Raw genomic sequence first — 19231 nt, 5'->3', positions numbered from 1 at the left:
TCAACTTATCAATACACAATATCAGAGTTGCTTTTATTCGGTAATCGTTTTTTGCAAGTACCAGTTTGGAAGCATGTCATATGCAATGTGCAATTTCGTGGAACGGTTGAAAAAGAACATAAATGTCATGAGTAAAAGGCTGCTAGCTTTTCCACTACACATTTGATAGTTATGTTACAGTATCGATTACATTTAAAGTGTACTCGAGCATTGATGGCAACTAACAGCTGATCTATAAACTTTAAAATCATCATAGATCCCTCTAAAAAAACAAATATTAATATAAAATAAATTAAAAAAAATTGATTTATGGGTTCTTGTTATTGTGCTATACATTTTAATTAATTATATATATGTTAATTTTCTACACATTGATTATTTTGATTTACTTTACCTTTGATATATACTGTATTTCGAATCAGCGGTTCATTACAATTTTCCGAATATCAGTGCTATGAGGAAAATCACTTTCTAATCGTAAGTTTTTTATGTTTTTTTGGTGTTCAGTTATCATTCCCTAATCTTTATACAAGGTGCGCCATCTTTTATGTCGGTATGTAAACATTGAATATCTTTGAAAATAAACAACCGATTTTCAAGTATGAGATATTTTTATTTAATTTGGTTCTGTACAATTTCTTGAACTGAGGTTTTCAACACTGGTCTACTCAAGTCAATCGGTCCCTGTATATATGAGTATATACATACATACATATGAATAAGGCTACAATTTTACGACATGTGCTGAAGAGAACCGTTTATGTTAAATACCTTAGACAATTTTGCACCACTATTTGTTATACACACTAATGTGTATATTTTATAGGTCTTGCTCCTGTATTCGCACATTGCCAGAATTTATTGAATTTGCCGTTGAGCTCTTTTAATGCATTCTTTAAATTCTCTGCGATTTGCGAAGTCGACGACTATATTATCCATTTGCAGTTGGATTTTCAGGTATTTATTTATTTAGTGAATCAGGTATTTTATTAAATATAGGCCAATAATCTAATACAACAAATAGTAATTATAAACCAGTCAAAATATAAAATCCAGGCAGCCCTGAATCATTCCCCTAGGTTTCGAGAGAACGGGAACTCACAGATAAACGAATTATCCTGTTAATAAATAGTGGTTAGGGGCTTTCGCGGTAGTTAAAGCGGGGCGTTTAACGCGGTTGTTAAGTGTCAATTAATGCGATTCATATATGGTGGCAACGCTGTCGGAAAAGCAAGTACACATTAAACGAGCGATCAGCAATCCGATTTTGATTCGCAAATGAATATTTAACGCGAAATCGAGCGCCGTTAAAATGTTAAAGTGCAAGTCAAAGTCAACTTGCACTTACCGATTATTAAATGTCAAATTATGCGATTCACATATGGTGGCAACGCTGACGGAAAAGCAAGTGCAAATTAGGCGAGCATTCAGCAATTAGATTTTGATTCGCAAATAAATATTTAACGCGAAATTGAGCGCCGTTAAAATGTTACAGTGTAAGTCAAAGTCAACGGGACAGGAGAAAGCGAAGGTTTGCAAAACGGCACTTTGTCCAGCGGGTATGTTTTAATTGAACTTTGAGAAACTGGAATATATATTGCTGCAGGCGGAAAATTATCTGACTGAGCTGATTGATTTTGCGTCGAAACCCTGAATGTACTACTATGTACTACTACTACAATTTTGATTGGTTGTCTTTCTACACTTTTAAATACGTGTTAATATCCAATGTAAAATTAAAATTACAAGTTCCCAAATAAATAAGCAATAAGGAATAACTAGTTCCTTTATTTTTGTTGAACAAAAATATATTCATTAAATGTAATAATAATAATAATTTAAAGAAAAACAGTGTGTATGCTTTGTTTGTATATATCCATACAGATACACATCTTTGCCCATATATTGCATGAAAATGAAATATGAATACCCCTCGTGCACAACTACAAACGAAATGGTGTTGGCATGATTTCGTGGTACTGCGCATGTGTGCACGATAGTAGGGTAACTTCAATAGAGGTTTGTTATGTGCATGCTTTTTGTATAATGCAAATACAACGGCCGACTTTGGCCACTATTATTTTTCTTTCTTGCTGGTTTCTGTGTTTTATTTTTGTTGGCAGTCGCATGTGTGTATAGTCTGTGAACTGACTATTTTTTGTGTATTTATGTGAATATTTGAAACTTATGTATATCCTCCTATTTATGAGTGTATGTCTCGTAATATTGTAACTAGAAGCACTTGTGTACACTTACATTAAATCAGATACATAAGTATGTACGTACATACCTTATAAAAAGTTACAAAGACTTATTCGAGGTCATTCCAGTAGACTTTACTTTTTCATGCGAGTCTATGTTATTAAGTGAAAATGTATATTTAAAGTATTGCTACGTGTTCGTAAGTTATAGAGCTTAATATTTATTCAAAATTACGCGAATTTTGTTTGTTTGACCTGCGATAAATACTTGATTTCACAGACAACTTTTTATGCAACTTGTTTTCAATTTAATTATTAGAAAGTCTGTGTAATTGTGAAACCTGTGTTAACATCTGCAGTGGTGGTGCTATGCTTGGGTCTTACAATCATTGTATTCATATTAAATAAATGCAATAAATGCAAAAAAATGAATTCAAAGTATATTTTATACCATTTACTACTTCTTTTACAAGTTCATGCAGAACATGCTTTGCTGTCTTTATGTGTACTTGTATAAATTCGTTTATATGTATATTCAAAATAACAAGTTACAAAATTATTCAATTTTAATGAATCTAAGTATTTATCTAATTTCAATGAATAGTATGTACATACTTGTATGTATGCCATATTAGTCTAGAATAACAAATATAACCAATTGCTTTTAAAAGTGCCATATTCTTAAGGTCAAACTTCCTTTCATTTTAAAGAACAGTACTCGCTTTGGAAAATAAATTTATTATACATATTTATGTTTCATTATATGCCTCGTCAAATCTAAAATGTGTATACAATCTAGACAGCAGCAATTAATTAAAAAACTATTAACGTTCGCATTCGAAGTGTGTTAGTGCGGCTTCAAGCGACTATTCAATACCCTGAATTCATTTTGAAATTAAGTTGAAAGAGTAACAGAAGATTTGAAATTAGACTTTAAATCACCCCGCACATGGTCTTAAATACCAATTTTTAAATGAAATTATAATAAAATACAAATTATAATCGCTTGATCCATATACTAAATATCTTGTTACCAGTTGTAGACACTTTATTATTAAAATAGAAAATAAATATTTTGCTTATGCATTTTTTAATAATCTAAATATAAATACATTTTAAAAGGCCTATTAGAGATGATTATATATTCAAATTCTAATAAATGGGATCATTACGGACAAGCAAATCAATTTTGTGATAATTTTTATGCAAATCGGGAATACCTGTTTTGTTAAAATATATGGTGTTAATTCTAAAAACAAACAAAGCATTTTATGAGCTGCTTATTTAAAACATACGAGACATACGTACATTTCCGTTTTATTCGCTAATCTAAATATAATGAACAAATCAATATAGGTATTTATTTTTTTCAGCTAATATTTATCTATCATTGCTGAATTTAAAGTGGAACTAACGTAAATATGACTGGATACCTCTTCATTGTTATTTTTATAAACTATGGTAAGTGGCGTTAAGAATTTGCAAATTAAAATACATTTTTTTTATTCTATTCAGTTGAATGACCCACAAAATTATTTAAGCATCTGTGTCTAAGCATTTGTTGAGTTTTGGTGACTAGAAAAATCTCCAGTTCCTATCAAATATCCATGATACTGAGTTATAAATTATTGAAAATGATTTTTCCTGTGAGGGGAGAGACAATTCTTTTTAGTTCTCCAAATTTATCAATCTTCTCATTGTATATTTTTAGCGTTAATTGTGTCTTCCAATGAGAGCGACTTGTTAACACAAACTGTTTATGGCTTTTTGGACTTCACAACAACGATTGGAAACACGGTTATGGTATTTTCTCCACAAAGCTCACCCCAGCTAGGCAAGTATTATGCAAAATTTGAATGTCATAGCTATGATAGTCATAGAAACTCACTATAATCTAAGATTTTTGACCTTTCACTTTAAGTAAAAGAGGGTGTTATTTTTGGCATTTCTCATTGTTTTGGGAAATTCGGATAAAATAAATAATTGGATTATCTTTACTTTACAGATTTAAAAATCAACAAGACAAGCAGTTTGGTAAATGCAATACAAACTAAACCGCTTCTTGCCGAAACTAAAAAAGGAAAAGAGGGAATAAAACCAACTAAATCTTCAGCGCCACCTTCTTCCCAAAGTTTAAAAGCACAATCTGAAATTTTATATAGAAATAATGTAACACTTTCACAAAACACTATAAATCTTAATACTTCCAGTTCTCCGATAGACAATGTAATGAATATTCCTGAATATGATTTGCTTTCTCGACAACCCGAAGAATTCGCAGAGGAAACTTATCGTTTATTTAATTTAAAATCCAAAGGCGACACGGATCGTCAACGAATTTTTCATTCAACAAGAGACAATCATCCAACTGGACTTGTAACAAAAATAAGTGAAACATATACAAAAAATGGGCAGCCTATAGTTAAGGAAACAAATGTATTGGGAACTTATATTTCTGGCAAATATGCCCAAATACTTCAAGCAGGATCTGTTATTAAAAATGACAGAAACACAAAAATTCGTCCAACATCTTCAGCTAGGATTTTGAAAACGGGAAGTCCCTCCATTCAACCAAGTAGAATTACGAAAGAAACACATTCTTCTCAAAATGGATTTACTAAGCACCATCGGAAAAATACACAAGTTAATCGTGAACCTACTGAGAAAAGCAAAGGAACCACGAGTACCAGAAAATCTTCACGCAATAAAGGAAAGAGGTAATATTGTACGGAAGAAAGATGTTTTCATTTTAAGAAATGTAAATTGTGAAGAAAGTACATGGAGATCTTGTGTAAAATATGATCTCTTACTTTAACCATTACTGAAATGTTTATTTATGTTTTCAAATATTATGTGTATTTACATGAAATGGTTATTGTTTTAAATACATTTAAAAGATAATGTACATTTTATAATATTAATTTGGTTATACCAACTGTTTCTTATAAACGATTATTTTCTGTTTACCTTTTAGGAGAAATAAATCATCTTCAACGAGTTCATCCTCCATTTCTCCTACTTCCACTGATCCGAGCTCCCGTCGTTTATACAGAACTAAGGCTACAACTTCAGCTCCGGAATATGAGACAACTCCTGGCCAGTACACATTTAAGCTTAATCGACGCCCAGGCCGATGGCAATACAAGTCATCACCGAAACCAAAAGTTAATATTAGAAAGCAGTCCAGCAGTGCGGTATCCAACTATACATTAAGCAATGATTTTACACCGGACAATACAGAGGAAAATCAAATACAAAAGATTATTGGACAAGGTAGAGATTTGGAAGCATCGGGATCTCAAAATGGGCCGGGCTCTCAAAATAGTCCCGTAGAAAATGATGAAATTAAGCCTAAGAACTTTGTTCAAACTCTAAACGTGGAAATATCAACACCTAATAACTTTGTCGACACCTATTACGAAATTGCTACGATTAAGAGTCCATTTATATTTCAGGTAATTAATTATTTCTATCATCCATCTTGTATCATAGGATGCAGACATATCTAAATCAAAATAATTAATCGATATGTAAATTGATGTGTGTCTTTCTTTCAGGCGGGAGTTGTCAAAAAGACTCGTTTCTTGACTGTAACTTCTACTATAGAAAAAGTTATTAAAGATGAGCATACAGAGGAATACTCGGAGGATGATGGACCATTGACGGAAAATATTTTAGATCTTGCAACAAAGCCTAGCCCTGTTGCACTAGATGGAAGTGTTACAACTCTGAACCCTATATTTATTTCAGACAGCTCTGAAACTCCAATTCTTGAAACCGTAACTGAATCGTATTCCATCACCCAAACAAAACTTAAAACGCAAATCTTGCCTATCATTAATGAAAAGCTTAATGAAACCAAACTGTTTACTCTGATACAGACTTATGATTATACTAGCCTAATAACTGTGACCCAAACGCTTTCGCCTTTAGGCGATAGCTTTAATCCGTCCAAAAATTTCAAAGACTTCGAAGGAAACTTGGATGAAGCTGGATCTGAATTTAACTTGGATCTGGAATTTGGCGATGAGGATAATACTGAACAATTCGAATTTAAGGCCAAGAGCAAACTTGCAGATCCTAAAACTGGAGTAAATGCAACAGATAATTATCAAATTGGCACATTAAGCAATTTAGAAAAGAACCAAGTCCCACTGCCCATAATTAACACATTGAATCCACAAAACAGCGTTATTACGTCGACGCGGCCAGTTATCAAAATGGAAACAATTTGGGAATCATATGTTGTACCCCTAATCAAGGGAACAGATACAATCTTACGTACATTATCAAAGTCCGTCGGAGTAGCGGAGAAAACAGATTATGTTACAGAAATTTCAACAGTTATGTTACCAGCAACGCAGTTCCCCTTCTCCATTAACCCCTACAATCCATACAACCCTCTTCTGCCGATTCCACCTCAGCCACATTTAATAACATCAACGGAAATTTTACAAACCACCTTAACAGAAACCAATAGCAAGGTTCTTAAGCTGACTTTTGGTGCTAGAACGGCCTATACAACCATTTATTCGACTGCTGTTAAGCCAACAGCAGTCACAAGATTAGTAACAACAGCACTTCCCATTCAAAACACAGCATCATTTCCAAACTATTATCCGCACCCGTTTCCTCCCTTTGCATATGTTGGTTAATGCCACCATAAATGAAGATAGTTTCAGAGAAATCAACCTTTTTAAAACATTTTCTTGGAACCTGCCTATTCGCACAATACTAACATTAGTGACCCAGAGTGATACCTAAATAGTAAAAACAAGGTATTTTTTCTAAAAGAAATAAAAATATAATCTAAAAATGGATCACTCAAAAAACGATTTACATCTACACGTCTCATAGCTACATAAACGCAGAAGTATGGACAATTTTTCATCGAAACATCTTAGATAATTTTGAAAAATTGCCTCCCGAGACTTACGCACTCGAAGATAAAGTTGTTGCCTATTTAATGCAGGATTGAAAAATTATTGCAAAAGCACTTCTGTTTGGCGGAAATTGATTATTAGTTCAAATCTATATTTTTAAGGGACAGTTTCAAATACTCATTTATAGGCCTATTATTTTTAAAAACGCGTGAAGCATTTAATAAATTGTTCAACTGCAAATTATAGCCACAAGTATTACCCCTGCGGTGTTGCCAGAACAATAACTTTATCATATGAGAAACCCGAATTTTATTTAGAATATGCCACATACAGGTGAGATGATAAAACGAACTCAAAACTATGTATTAAGAAACGTTAATAACCCTCTTTCGCACTTTTTCTAATAGTTGTGTTTATTTCATTTCGCTCACAAATCTTTAAACATATGTTCTTGTATATATAATTATCAGAAATATGTGTAATTGTGAATAAACTTTTAGGGCCTAATCTGCCCAACTCTATACTTTCATATCTAAAAACATATCAGTTTGTCACAAAGTTTCCGATAATGCATCAATTCTCAAATTATTGTCTGAGACAGTATTTCTTTTCAAAAGTTTGGTAACGATCATCCCGAGTTGTAAATATTGGCTCTTATTTTAAAATGTAAATATGTATAATATTGTTATAGTTTACTGCGAAAAAAAGAAAATAAATAAAAGCTGTAACATTTTTTTTAAAACCCTGACACTTATTTTTCGTGTTTTATTTGGAACCAAAGTGGGACAAGAAATTTAGATAAATATATTTGTATTATTTTGGACATATATTAATAAATCCATTTATAGTTTTTTTGTTTTAATCTTAATTGTCTTTATCATAGAACAATTTTATAGATACAATATTGCTCACGTTTCTTACATTTTTTCTGAAACAGAAAGAAACTAATTTAAATTATAGATTGTGGTTGGCTTAAGTTAAATAGCCAAAGATATATATCACCCGGCACCGATATTTTGCATCCGATCCACTTATTAAAACGACAAAGATGGGCTAAAACAAAATTGAACATGGTTAGTGGGGACAGGAAGGTGGGTAAAAAGAGAAACTTTTAAAGAAAGAGGAAAGCCGAGTACGTTTGAGATGATGTAAATATTTCTCGGCTACACTAATAAGCTTCTTCGATTTTCTTCTACAATTTTTTCGCTAATATTTTTGTTTTATGATTTATATTACTTCACTAGTTTTGCCAATTAAAATTTAGTATTTGGAGTGTTTTTCCGGGCACATCTACTGTTTAACTAGTATAATTAACAACGGCATTCCCCTTTCTGCAAGAATCTATTGAATGCAGTAGAAGAGTTAAACAAAATTAAACTTAAATTGAAATTTACAATATCATTTTTTTCTATGTTTATTGTTATTTTTACAAGTTATTACTATGCAAGCCATAAACAAGCTTAGAAACTATAAACAATCGATCTCATGTATTATTAGGCTACCTATGCATATAAATTATGATAATAATATATAAGCAAACCTTAAGCGATAGACCAGCAAATATTTAAAATAGACTAATAGTTTTGCATAATAGCGGTTTTTTTTGTCGAAATTGGATAAGGTTCACGAGTGTTACGATTATATTTTTGGTGAAAAGTTTCTTTTAACTAAGCCATTGTTAACGTTCCAGCACCAATGCCATAGCCAACGCCTTTTGGACCAAAATATTTTCCATAACACGAACGACAGTAAATGGTGCCATCAGGGCCATCGTTTAGGTTAGTAGAATCCAGATATTTTCTGCACTCCGAACAGTAGAAGCACAGCTTATGCCAAACATTATTCTTGCTCTTCATTTGCTCGGCTGCATAAACAGCGAAACCACAACGAGGACATCCATCCGTAGAGCGCAACCCGCATGGTGCCTTCGAGATCCAGCTGCAGTAAAAATATACATGATACATATATCCTTAATACTATGAGGGCCTTGCTCACTTGATAATGGAGGAGTCATAGTTCGTAGAAACCAATGTTGGTGTGTGCCCATATCCAAATCCTTTAGGCCCATAGAGCTTTGCGTAGCAAAGTTTGCAGTAAATATTATCATCAGGACCATCACAAGCAAGAACTGAATCTAACGGCCGGTGGCACCGGGCACAGTTAAAGCACACCCTGTGCCACATCTTTCCTTTGGACAGCTGTAACTCCGCAGCAAATACGGCTCCACCGCAGCGTGGACATCCCTCCCCTGATGGAGCCTTAATGGATGTTGTATCAGGGCAGACAAACGGTCTTTGGGCTGCGATATCGTCTTCACTAAAAAGATATATCAGATGTAAAACAGATTTTTTAAAATAAGGGAGCTAATGAAAAAAACATTAATCCCAAAAAAAAAAGGTTTGATTCGAATGGAATGAAGACCTGGCTGACGATCAATGGAAAGAGCTGGTAATCATTACAGTATTTTTTATACCACACTCTTCATCGATAACGTGAAAATTCAACCGTTAGCTTTGCAGCTATTTCCACAGCAACTCTCTAAACAAATGGAAAGAAAATGAGCGTAAGCAAACCGATCGCTCTCTTTATTTTAAGTATACGTACGTACGCTGTACGTGTGTTTGTAGTTGCCACCAAACGGAATATCGAGAAATGATCAGATTCGAACATTTAATACTATTTTAAAAATTGCTCACTTTAGACCGTCGGTTTGTAAAAAGCTTGATCCACACGCAAATCCATAGCCATGTGGTCCCCATTTTTTCCCATAGCAGGTCTTGCAATATACTTCATTATCCGGCCCATCGCATGCAATTATTGAATCCAATGTTTTGGTACAATCACGGCACTTAAAACATTTTCTATGCCATTCACGTCCCTTTGACAAAACTTGCTCAGCTGCAAAAACCACGCCCCCACATCGGGGGCAACCTTCACCTATTGGTGCCTTGATTTGGTCCACATTTATGGCAGCTGTTTTTGGAGCCATATCACTAGAATTATAAATAAGTATGTAGTATGGGGAAATTAGTGCTCCTATGACTTATGTATATACATATGTAAATGGTTATTTCCATAATCGAAACCAACAGAAGGCAGTATTAGTATTATTTTAGGCGCAATATACTATAGTATTATTGGTTTGTTAACAGTATTAAGAAGGCCTTTTAGTAGACACTTTAATGATTTCATACCTCTGCCGCTCAGAATCTTTAATGTCGGACATTAAGCCTAAAGATGATATACCGATATGACCGTATCCCCTAGCACCAAATTTCTGGGCATAACAACCTGAAAGAAATGTGTGTGTTAAAATAAAATGCTATCCAAAAAAGAAAAAAAAAAAACATTTTTGGGATAATGGCAATGGGAAGCTAACAAATAGACAAATAAAACATGTCAACAATTGGTAAAAAAGGGGGGTAATTATATATGTGTGTATATTCTATGAAGCTAGTACCATGGCATAGTCAAAGCAATACAACAAATTCAATGGGAAAAAGAGACTGCAATAAATAACGTAAAGAACAATAATAGCCAACTACATACATTGTATGTATGAATTATCACTTACCTCGACAATAAATGTCCTTGTCAGGTCCATCACAATGAAGAGTAGAATCTAAAGTTTTGTTACACTGAGTGCACTTAAAACACCTTCGATGATAGCCCTTGAATATATATAGTATATAGTTTTGTAAAGTTACAAAATCGATTCTTTGTTGATTGTAGTAGTTTCTTAACAGTGCCTTTGAGAGGACATACAAGGTGCGTTCGAAAGTAAACAGGACTTTTTTAATCTAGCGCCCCCTGGTGGCGCTATCTATATGTTGACTGGTGCGTTAGAATCTGCTATCTTTATCCAGTGAGAATTTCATGACATTTCATCGATTGGAAGTGAAGTTATTGCGTTTTGGTAAAATTTTTACCGAAACGTGTCAATTGATGGAACAAGTTTATGGCGATGATTGCCTATCCCGTAGCAGAGTGCACGAGTGGTTTCAACGTTTTCAAAATGGTCGTAAGGACATAAATGACGATCAACATGTGGGCCAATCAAAATTCGTGATCCCCGAAAATTCCATCGAAACTGTGCGTGAATTCATAAAAAATCAGATGAAATCATCATTGAAATTGATGGAAATGGAATTGAACATCTCCAAAACATCGATTTATCGCATTTTGACCGAACATTTGGGATTACGAAAGGTGTGTGCACGGTTTGTTCTGCACAAATTGACTGACGACCAAAAATTGCTCGACGCTTGACCAAAAGTCACATTTTAACCATTAACCACTCGTCGTATTCACCTGATATGGCACCGTGCGACTTCTACCTTTTCGGAAAAATGCATTCGCCCATGAAAGGAAAGCGTTATGCAGACGTAGAGGTCATTCAAAAGGCTTGCACCGGCATACTGGCGGCCATACCGGCCAACGAGCTAAGACACTCGTTCGACATGCTTTTGGATCGTGCAAAAAGCTGTATTGAAGCAGAAGGAGACTATTTTGAATAAAATAAATTGATTTTGTCGAAAAAACCATTTGCTCTGTTTTTTTTTTAAGTCCTGTTTACTTTGGAACACACCTTGTATGAGCCCAGACTTTAACGGACTCCATCACACACATAGTGAACCAACCCTCTAATAGCCCGTTTGGCATTATGTAAATAAAATTAAATAAAATACTGAAAAATGAATGCTTAGTATTTTTGGGCGCCTCGCACAAAGCGGACCTGGGAACTCCCCCTTTTTCCACCCCCTCTTCACAGGCCTGTTTCTCAAAGGCACATTTATTTATATTCATCTGAGCACATTGGGACCCTATGACCCATAACATTTAAGGCCTTTATATTTTTTTAGCTGTTTCTTATATCAAAGCGATATTTTGGCATATTCATATATTTATTTAAATTTATACATCATATGTATGTATGTATGCATGTTTGTATATTTTATTTATTAACTTGTACCTTGGATTTGTACTTACCTTCCCTCGCGCCAGCATTTGTTCTGCTGCATATACATAAATACCACACCTTGGGCAACCTTTCCCATCAGGTGCTTTCGGGGGAACTTTTGGTGTAACAAATCTGAAAATTGTTTAAGTCGTCGCATGTATTTATAAATATTTTATACACATATGATTATTCACGCATATACTACGTACATATAGAGACATACATATGTATACATCGAAAATCATAAAAACTACTTTGGTAAAACACAATTTAGGGCGACATTCAACAGTAATCTAATAATGAATTTAAGGAACATGAAACTAAAGTTTGACTCCAACTCCAATATCGCCTGAGATACAAATTTCACAGGTAATTATCAAAACATTCCTTTGTACGAAATATCCAATAGTTTACATGTATGTACGTGCGCAAAAATGTTGATCTAGATATCCCAAAATGTCCGTTACTCTTTGACAACTTCGATCATGCGGAATGTTTGTGAGCGATAACGATAACCAACCCAATAAGATCCATCAATCATGTTTATTATGGCAACAATCTCACGAAACTCTCTGCACTGTGCGTGTAGAAGTGTTATAATTTTATAATAAATTGGTCGTAACCATTCACAAAATGACTGTGAATTTGATGTACATATGTGTTTCCTACATTTCCTTATTAAGACTAAAACATAGAATGTATAAATAAACATCTCAACAGTAAGCGTTGAAAATTGAAAAAATAAAATTGTGTAAGCATTACTTACGAACGTTTAGGTTGTATTTTATTTTTTAATTACCTAGTTCTATTGTACACTTCATTTTATTAATTTATACTCCGTAACGTAAATGAATACAAAAATTATTTTTACCATAAATTACATACATATTCGGACATCAATAACATAAAGAACCAAATTATAACAGTTATTGTTAAAACCGCAGTACAATGTGCATTAGACTTTAGTTCATTTTCAGGTACCTTAATTGCTGAAAATGTGAAAGATGTTACATTAGACAACATATACATACATATTTAAACAAAAAGGGGTAAACACTCATATTTGGAAACAAAACGATACAACATATAACCTCAATTTAAATTTACGAAATCGTTTAAATCAAGGTACATAGTTTTCACAAATGACTGATAAATGTTTTGTTACTCCAGAGTTCGAGTGCTTTGAAATTTGTAAAATATGCTTACTCTCTGTTCAAATGAGCGCCAGTGTCCGTGGACAGACAGCCAGCACCACCGCCGAAACCGTAACCTTTGGGACCGTATTTCCGTCCGTGGCAGTTTTTACAAAACAGTTCCTTTTCGTGTTCTGTGCAGTTTGTAGAGTCCAACGCCTTGTTGCACATGCCTTTAGTGATACATATGTACATATGTTATTGGTTATACACATTCTTCAATCGCACACATTCTCAAATTCTTCAAGAACCGATGACTAAATACTCACTGCATTTGAAACAGGTTTTGTGGAATTTGTAGCCACCGGCTACACGTTCTTCAGCAGCATACACGGATTTGCCGCATGCGGGGCATTTTGGAGTTTCAACGGGAACGAATGGCATGGTGCAACGTCTAGGATTTGGGAACAATATATGTATATAACATTAATTTCACATATGCAAGTGTCTATCTATATATATAGTATATTATATGCGCTTTATCTATGTATATGTATGTATAGGCACATATATCCACAATATGTATATCTCACACACCTACGAAGGTACTTTTGTGAAGTAGTTCCTGTTCGTTAGAAATGCCGCCGACTAAACTGGAAAGATTCTGTACACAGGTAGTCTATATTTGTGAATGCACACGGCACAACTAAGAAAATTCAGTTTGAGCAATAGAGATAGCTGTATATCGTGTGTATCAATATTTCTCGTACAATAGATTATATTGCATTGACTATGGCGTAAATAAATTGAATATTATTCTCAATTTTGGTTCCCAAATTATTATTCTGTCGCCCAAAACTGATTGTTTTTGGCTAAAACAAAACATTCTTGCCTGCATATCGATCTAAAAACTAAAGCCTTATTAAGTTTTAATTGAAAATACTCCTTCGTTTGTAGGCATACTTCTTCCATGAATCTGTGCCTAAATTTATACATTTCTTCATACATACATTCTATGTATGTGCATACATAAATACGTATGAATAAAGGGGCAGAAATATAAATGTATATTTAAAATTATTTTATTGGCTCCCACACATACATATGTATGTATGTATGTTTGTTTGTTCAGACCGAGCCCATAATATTGGAAATAGTTTTACATATGTAACATAGATATGTATGTATTTTCACAGATCTAAATGGAACAATTTGGTCGTTGAACCCCGCATACCCTCTCTATACTTCTTTAATATGTACACAACACATTTCTCGTTCTATCTAAATTTAATTGAGCAATTACAAATTTAAATTAAACCAAGTCTGCCATAACTTACTTGCTTTATTGAGAGTAATTAAGTTCATATATACAATTTGAAACATTTATATTATTGCTTTTACATACAAGTATGTATACGTTTTCATTTGTACATACAATGTTTTTTATAACGCCTGTAATAGTTTTGTAGCTCATCGATTTTTACATTGACTGTAAGATGGAGTGTCTTCGATATAAGATAAGTTTCTTTTGCACTCTCATATGTGTAACTGCTTTTGTTTCATTAAAACAAATTAAAACTAGTATAGTATACCCTTTTACCCTTTGGGTACAGGGTATAATTAAAATATGTATAACGAATGGCTTCTGTATGCAAACATATACCATATGTATGCTGAATTTTTTAATATAGAATTTGAATTTCATATCGGCTATAATTCATTTTTCTAAAAATGAACTTACATTCATACTTATGTGTGTACACATTAATACGCATGAATGTGCACATGCATATAAGTACATACATATGTATGTATGTACATATATGTATATTTAGATGTATGCCTTAGAGAGAGCTCTATAAATAGATGCCTCGCTTCCAAGTCGTTCATACACATAAAAATTAAATACATACATACGTACATATAAATGTGAAAAAAACGATTTATAAGCACCGTATTCATAAAACTGGAATAATGCAAGTACTTATAATCCACAAATTTCATATTTTCCCCTAAAAAAAGATATACAGATAACCTGCAACATTGTACAAACAAAACAAAGTCTCAAAATATTCGAGAATCTAATTTTAATTATATTGTTAATAAATGAAAACAAGTGGATTATTAAAATCTAGCAACTAATTTAATTTCAACATTTAAAATTAAAATTTGTGGGAAAGTTTATTTCTATGATAAAAAAAATGCTCAGCAGAACAGAAATCATAAATTTGTTAAATCTAGCTCTTGTAATTTTTCAGGTCTACATTCTAAAAATTTAAATATAAGGTAAATCAATAGAAAATATGTTAAATGTCCTTATGCTTTAAAAATTTACTTTATTTCTATTTTAAAAAATATCAAAGTCCCCTTTACTTAATACATTTTTTCAGTTCCTCAACGTTTAACACGTAATTGTATCCCATCGGTAACAATTTGCCTCCGGCATAGTCTTACACGGTACTTTGCTGTGGTCAAACATTTTTGTCCCATATACTACGCTTTCTTAGGATATTGTAACTTTCTGTGCCTGGGGTCGCCATTTATTCTCCCCCGGGCATAGGTATTTCAAAAATAAAGGTCCCACTTTGTTTTCAAAATGACTTTGAATTTGTGTGATATATTTGGAAATTAACATTTCAAAGCAATCCTCTACATTAACCGCACGTTCCATTAACTCAACCCAGCTCAGTTTTATGACGTTATTATAATGTATTGACTTCAAGGGTTGTTCAAGAAGTAATGACTTACTTCATATACATTTAAATGGTCTTAAGGGTGTATGTATGTACTTGAGAATAAAGCAGAACCGTCTCCATAGCTACAGATTCTTAGCAACAATATTTATTTTTTTAGCGTGACCTTAGCAACCATTATATTCGTGCTTGGAATTGTAGAGCAGTTCTTAGTGTTGTCTCAATTCAAATCACATAAGCATGTTCGGAGCACTTGGATAAAATGATACATTTAAAATTCTTATTTTTAAAGTTAATGTTGTTATTCCATACTATAAGCAATTTTGGTGATATTTATGTGGGTAGTGTGGATGCGCCGTCGATAACTATTCCGGGTAGTGGAGTACTAACTGGAAAATATTTAAAAATGTATCGTACGAAAAATATTAAAGCATATCTCGGTATTCAGTATGCATATGCCACGAGATTTTCACCCCCCGACATCGAAATACCGCCGTGGAAAGGAATTTTTAACGCAACCTCTTTCGGTCCCAACTGTTGGCAACAAGAAACGGCGCCAAAGGGGAAACAAACTGACAAAGTTCTAGAAATAATATCGGGAGAAAAAAATGAAGCTGAAACAACTAAAAATTACGAAGAAAATTGTTTATACCTGAACGTTTTTGTACCTGATGGTGAGTAACAAGCTTATTTATTTACCCAACACCCAAACTAACTTAAAGAGTACTGATTTACATACGGCATCACAAAACCTCTATAACTTCTAAGGAATAGCATTGATGATAAGAATATTTTCTAGCCATCTCATTTAACATTAAAATACGAGATCAAAAATTAATTTTTTCGTTCATTTAATTTATTTTCATGTTTTAATTTGCGTAAATTTGTTAATTTTAGGACCACCTGGAATTAATGGATATGCAGTCGTAGTATGGATCCATTCTGGGGATTTTTCTGTAGGCAGCCCTCATGACGTCGAACCTTTTCAATTAGTTTTTAAACAAAAATTAATTGTAGTTACCTTTTCATATCGGCTTAACATTTTCGGTTTCTTTTCTACCGACGATGGCGAAGCTCAAGGAAATTATGGATTAATGGACCAATCAGCAGCTTTATACTGGATAAAAAGAAATATAAATTTTTTTGGAGGAGATGATACTCGTATTACTTTAATGGGCCATGGAGCGGGAGCTATAAGTGTAGGCTTACACATGACCTCTGGCGAGTGGTCAAAGGGAGCTTTTCATAAGGCCATTTTAATGTCGGGGAATCCAATAATGGACAAATCTGTGAAGTTACCAAAAGAGTACGACAATGCATTAGACATGATCGCTAATACATTTGGTTGCGTCCGAAAACCTACGTCTATGTTAATTCAATGCCTTAAGAGAGTTGATGCAAAAATAATATCAGAAAATCTTCCTTCCATTGAATGGGGACCAGTAGTTGATTTTGGATTAAGTAATATATCATATCCATTTATAGAAAATCTTCCAGTAATATTGTTTCAAAGCGGTAATTACCACAAAGTGCCTGTAATTGTAGGAGTAACTGATATGGAAGAGGCTCTTATATTGTTTAACGAAAATTTTGAAACCGAAAGATCTTCCAATGACCTAGAAGCATTTTTAAATGATATAGCAATGAGCGATATTCATCAATCTGTTGAGAATGAGGAATGGTGCTCCAATTTCGCATTAGTTTCCGATGCTCTTAATTTCATTTACTCAGGGGGAAACAAGGATACTCAAGCTATAAACCAAAAGCTAGTTGAAGCACACACTGAAAAATTATATATTGCACCATTGCAAATGTTTATGGAAATCCTAAGCAAGCATCAACAGGTTTATGGTTATCTATTTAAATTTCATTCTCAATCATTGCTCAATGGACTTCCGAATTGGATAAGCGTACCTAAATATTTTGATCAAGTTTATGTTTGGGGAATCCCATATATGAATAATAATATGGAGTGGAACTCAACTGATAAAAAAATTGCAGACATCATTATGACCTTATGGGCTAATTTCGCAAAATCATCAAATCCTACAAAATCCAATATCTATGTTAAATGGAACGAAATAACCCCGGTCAACAATTCTGTGTTAATAATCGATGAAAACTTTAATACAGATAGCTTAGCCGATAATCATAGAATACAGTTTTGGAATAACTTTTACCCAAAGGTCCTGAAATTCTCCTCCGAATGTTGTAATTCAACAAACGTAGCATCTGGATATTTAAAAGTGTACAAAAAAACGTACTATCAATTTTTCAAACTATTATTTTACGCATTATGTGCTTTTACATTCCAATATTTGCAAATAAGAGAATAATATAATACGAATATATATTTAAACAAATACATTTTTGTGCTCCCAGGAATACATTTTTAAAACATATTTATAAATAAACATTTTATTGAAATACATGGTATTTGCGTTTTAATATAATCATGCCAAAATACGGTATGAGTAATTTGAATATATTTTATTTAAAACCAAAACGCTCAAGCTGAAAATATTAACCGCCGCGTTGGTGATAATAATTTTAATATTTAATTGCAGATAAGAAAGCCGATAGCTTACATAAGCTAAGCTTGATATTTCTATTGGTATTCAAAAGTCCTCAGTTTATGTTCTAGGATTACCGCCTAAGAAAGTGGTACGTACCATCAAAATAAAAAACAACTTCAAATTATTCAGTTAAGACGTACTGTACTATCTTGGCAACAATAGGCCCTTTCCTGTTTCCGGACGTTCATAAATAAACTGAGGTAGTTTCAAAATATACTTTGTAAATGGTGGTCTACCAGGCTCAAGCCCATGTCTTTGGCAGGATTGCAGAAGCAATAAAAGACCATATAGATCCGCACTGCTAAGGGACCAAAATGACGTCATTCGATAGTCAGGACAGCTCATATACAAATAACGAATGTACGGCGCACCGTTGATCTGTTAAGTCTTGCATCATTGCAGTACGAATTTTTTTATAGGAATACATTCATAATATTTATTTTTGTATTTTTAACAAGAAAATCTATTTTAGAAGGATTGTTATACGAATAGCAGTAGGATTGATGCGAATTGGTAAAACGACATTGCCGCAGTTAACTTCGATAGCGAGTTAAAGACAATGTTATCGTTTGTGCACGAATCTTAAAATACTCACTTAAAACGATTATAAAACTTATCGGTAACAACACACGTTTTCGATAATATATTAAGAAATATTTACGAACTGCAGCAATGTGACAGAACCGATAAATCCGCAATAGAATCAATGCAGAGACTTGGAATATTATTATAGATAATCCAAAAGCATTGTAAGTTTACAAATTTATTTATAAATTGCGAAAGCT

At 33.2% G+C, this 19231-nt stretch overlaps 3 protein-coding genes across 3 annotated transcripts; 2 read left to right on the top strand and 1 right to left on the bottom strand.

Moving 5' to 3' along the window:
- Positions 1-3594: 3594 nt before the first annotated feature.
- Positions 3595-7063, top strand: LOC115633985 (cell wall protein DAN4). Its single transcript, XM_030531508.1, has 5 exons — positions 3595-3662; positions 3913-4035; positions 4207-4918; positions 5176-5656; positions 5759-7063. The coding sequence occupies exons 1-5, from the start codon at positions 3623-3625 to the stop codon at positions 6854-6856; spliced, it is 2454 nt and encodes an 817-aa protein (XP_030387368.1). The 5' UTR covers positions 3595-3622; the 3' UTR covers positions 6857-7063.
- A 1399-nt stretch (positions 7064-8462) lies between these two features.
- LOC115620021 (muscle LIM protein Mlp84B) lies at positions 8463-13868 on the bottom strand. The gene is made up of 9 exons (XM_030513125.1): positions 13775-13868; positions 13507-13631; positions 13251-13410; positions 12074-12176; positions 10659-10755; positions 10279-10375; positions 9781-10077; positions 9080-9400; positions 8463-9022 (listed from the first exon to the last, which is right to left on the bottom strand). Exons 2-9 carry the CDS (start codon positions 13619-13621, stop codon positions 8752-8754), a joined length of 1461 nt encoding a protein of 486 aa, XP_030368985.1. The 5' UTR covers positions 13622-13631; positions 13775-13868; the 3' UTR covers positions 8463-8751.
- A 2297-nt stretch (positions 13869-16165) lies between these two features.
- LOC115631110 (carboxylesterase 5A) lies at positions 16166-19000 on the top strand. Its single transcript, XM_030527809.1, has 3 exons — positions 16166-16544; positions 16768-18095; positions 18980-19000. Exons 1-3 carry the CDS (start codon positions 16166-16168, stop codon positions 18998-19000), a joined length of 1728 nt encoding a protein of 575 aa, XP_030383669.1.
- Positions 19001-19231: the final 231 nt, after the last annotated feature.

Source organism: Scaptodrosophila lebanonensis, unplaced genomic scaffold (assembly GCF_003285725.1).
Source record: "Scaptodrosophila lebanonensis strain 11010-0011.00,11010-0021.00 unplaced genomic scaffold, SlebRS2 tig00000001-arrow-pilon, whole genome shotgun sequence".
In the NCBI taxonomy this organism is placed as follows: Eukaryota; Metazoa; Arthropoda; class Insecta; order Diptera; family Drosophilidae; genus Scaptodrosophila; species Scaptodrosophila lebanonensis.
Note: the sequence above shows the minus strand (reverse complement) of the source record. Positions and strands in the feature narration are given on the sequence as shown.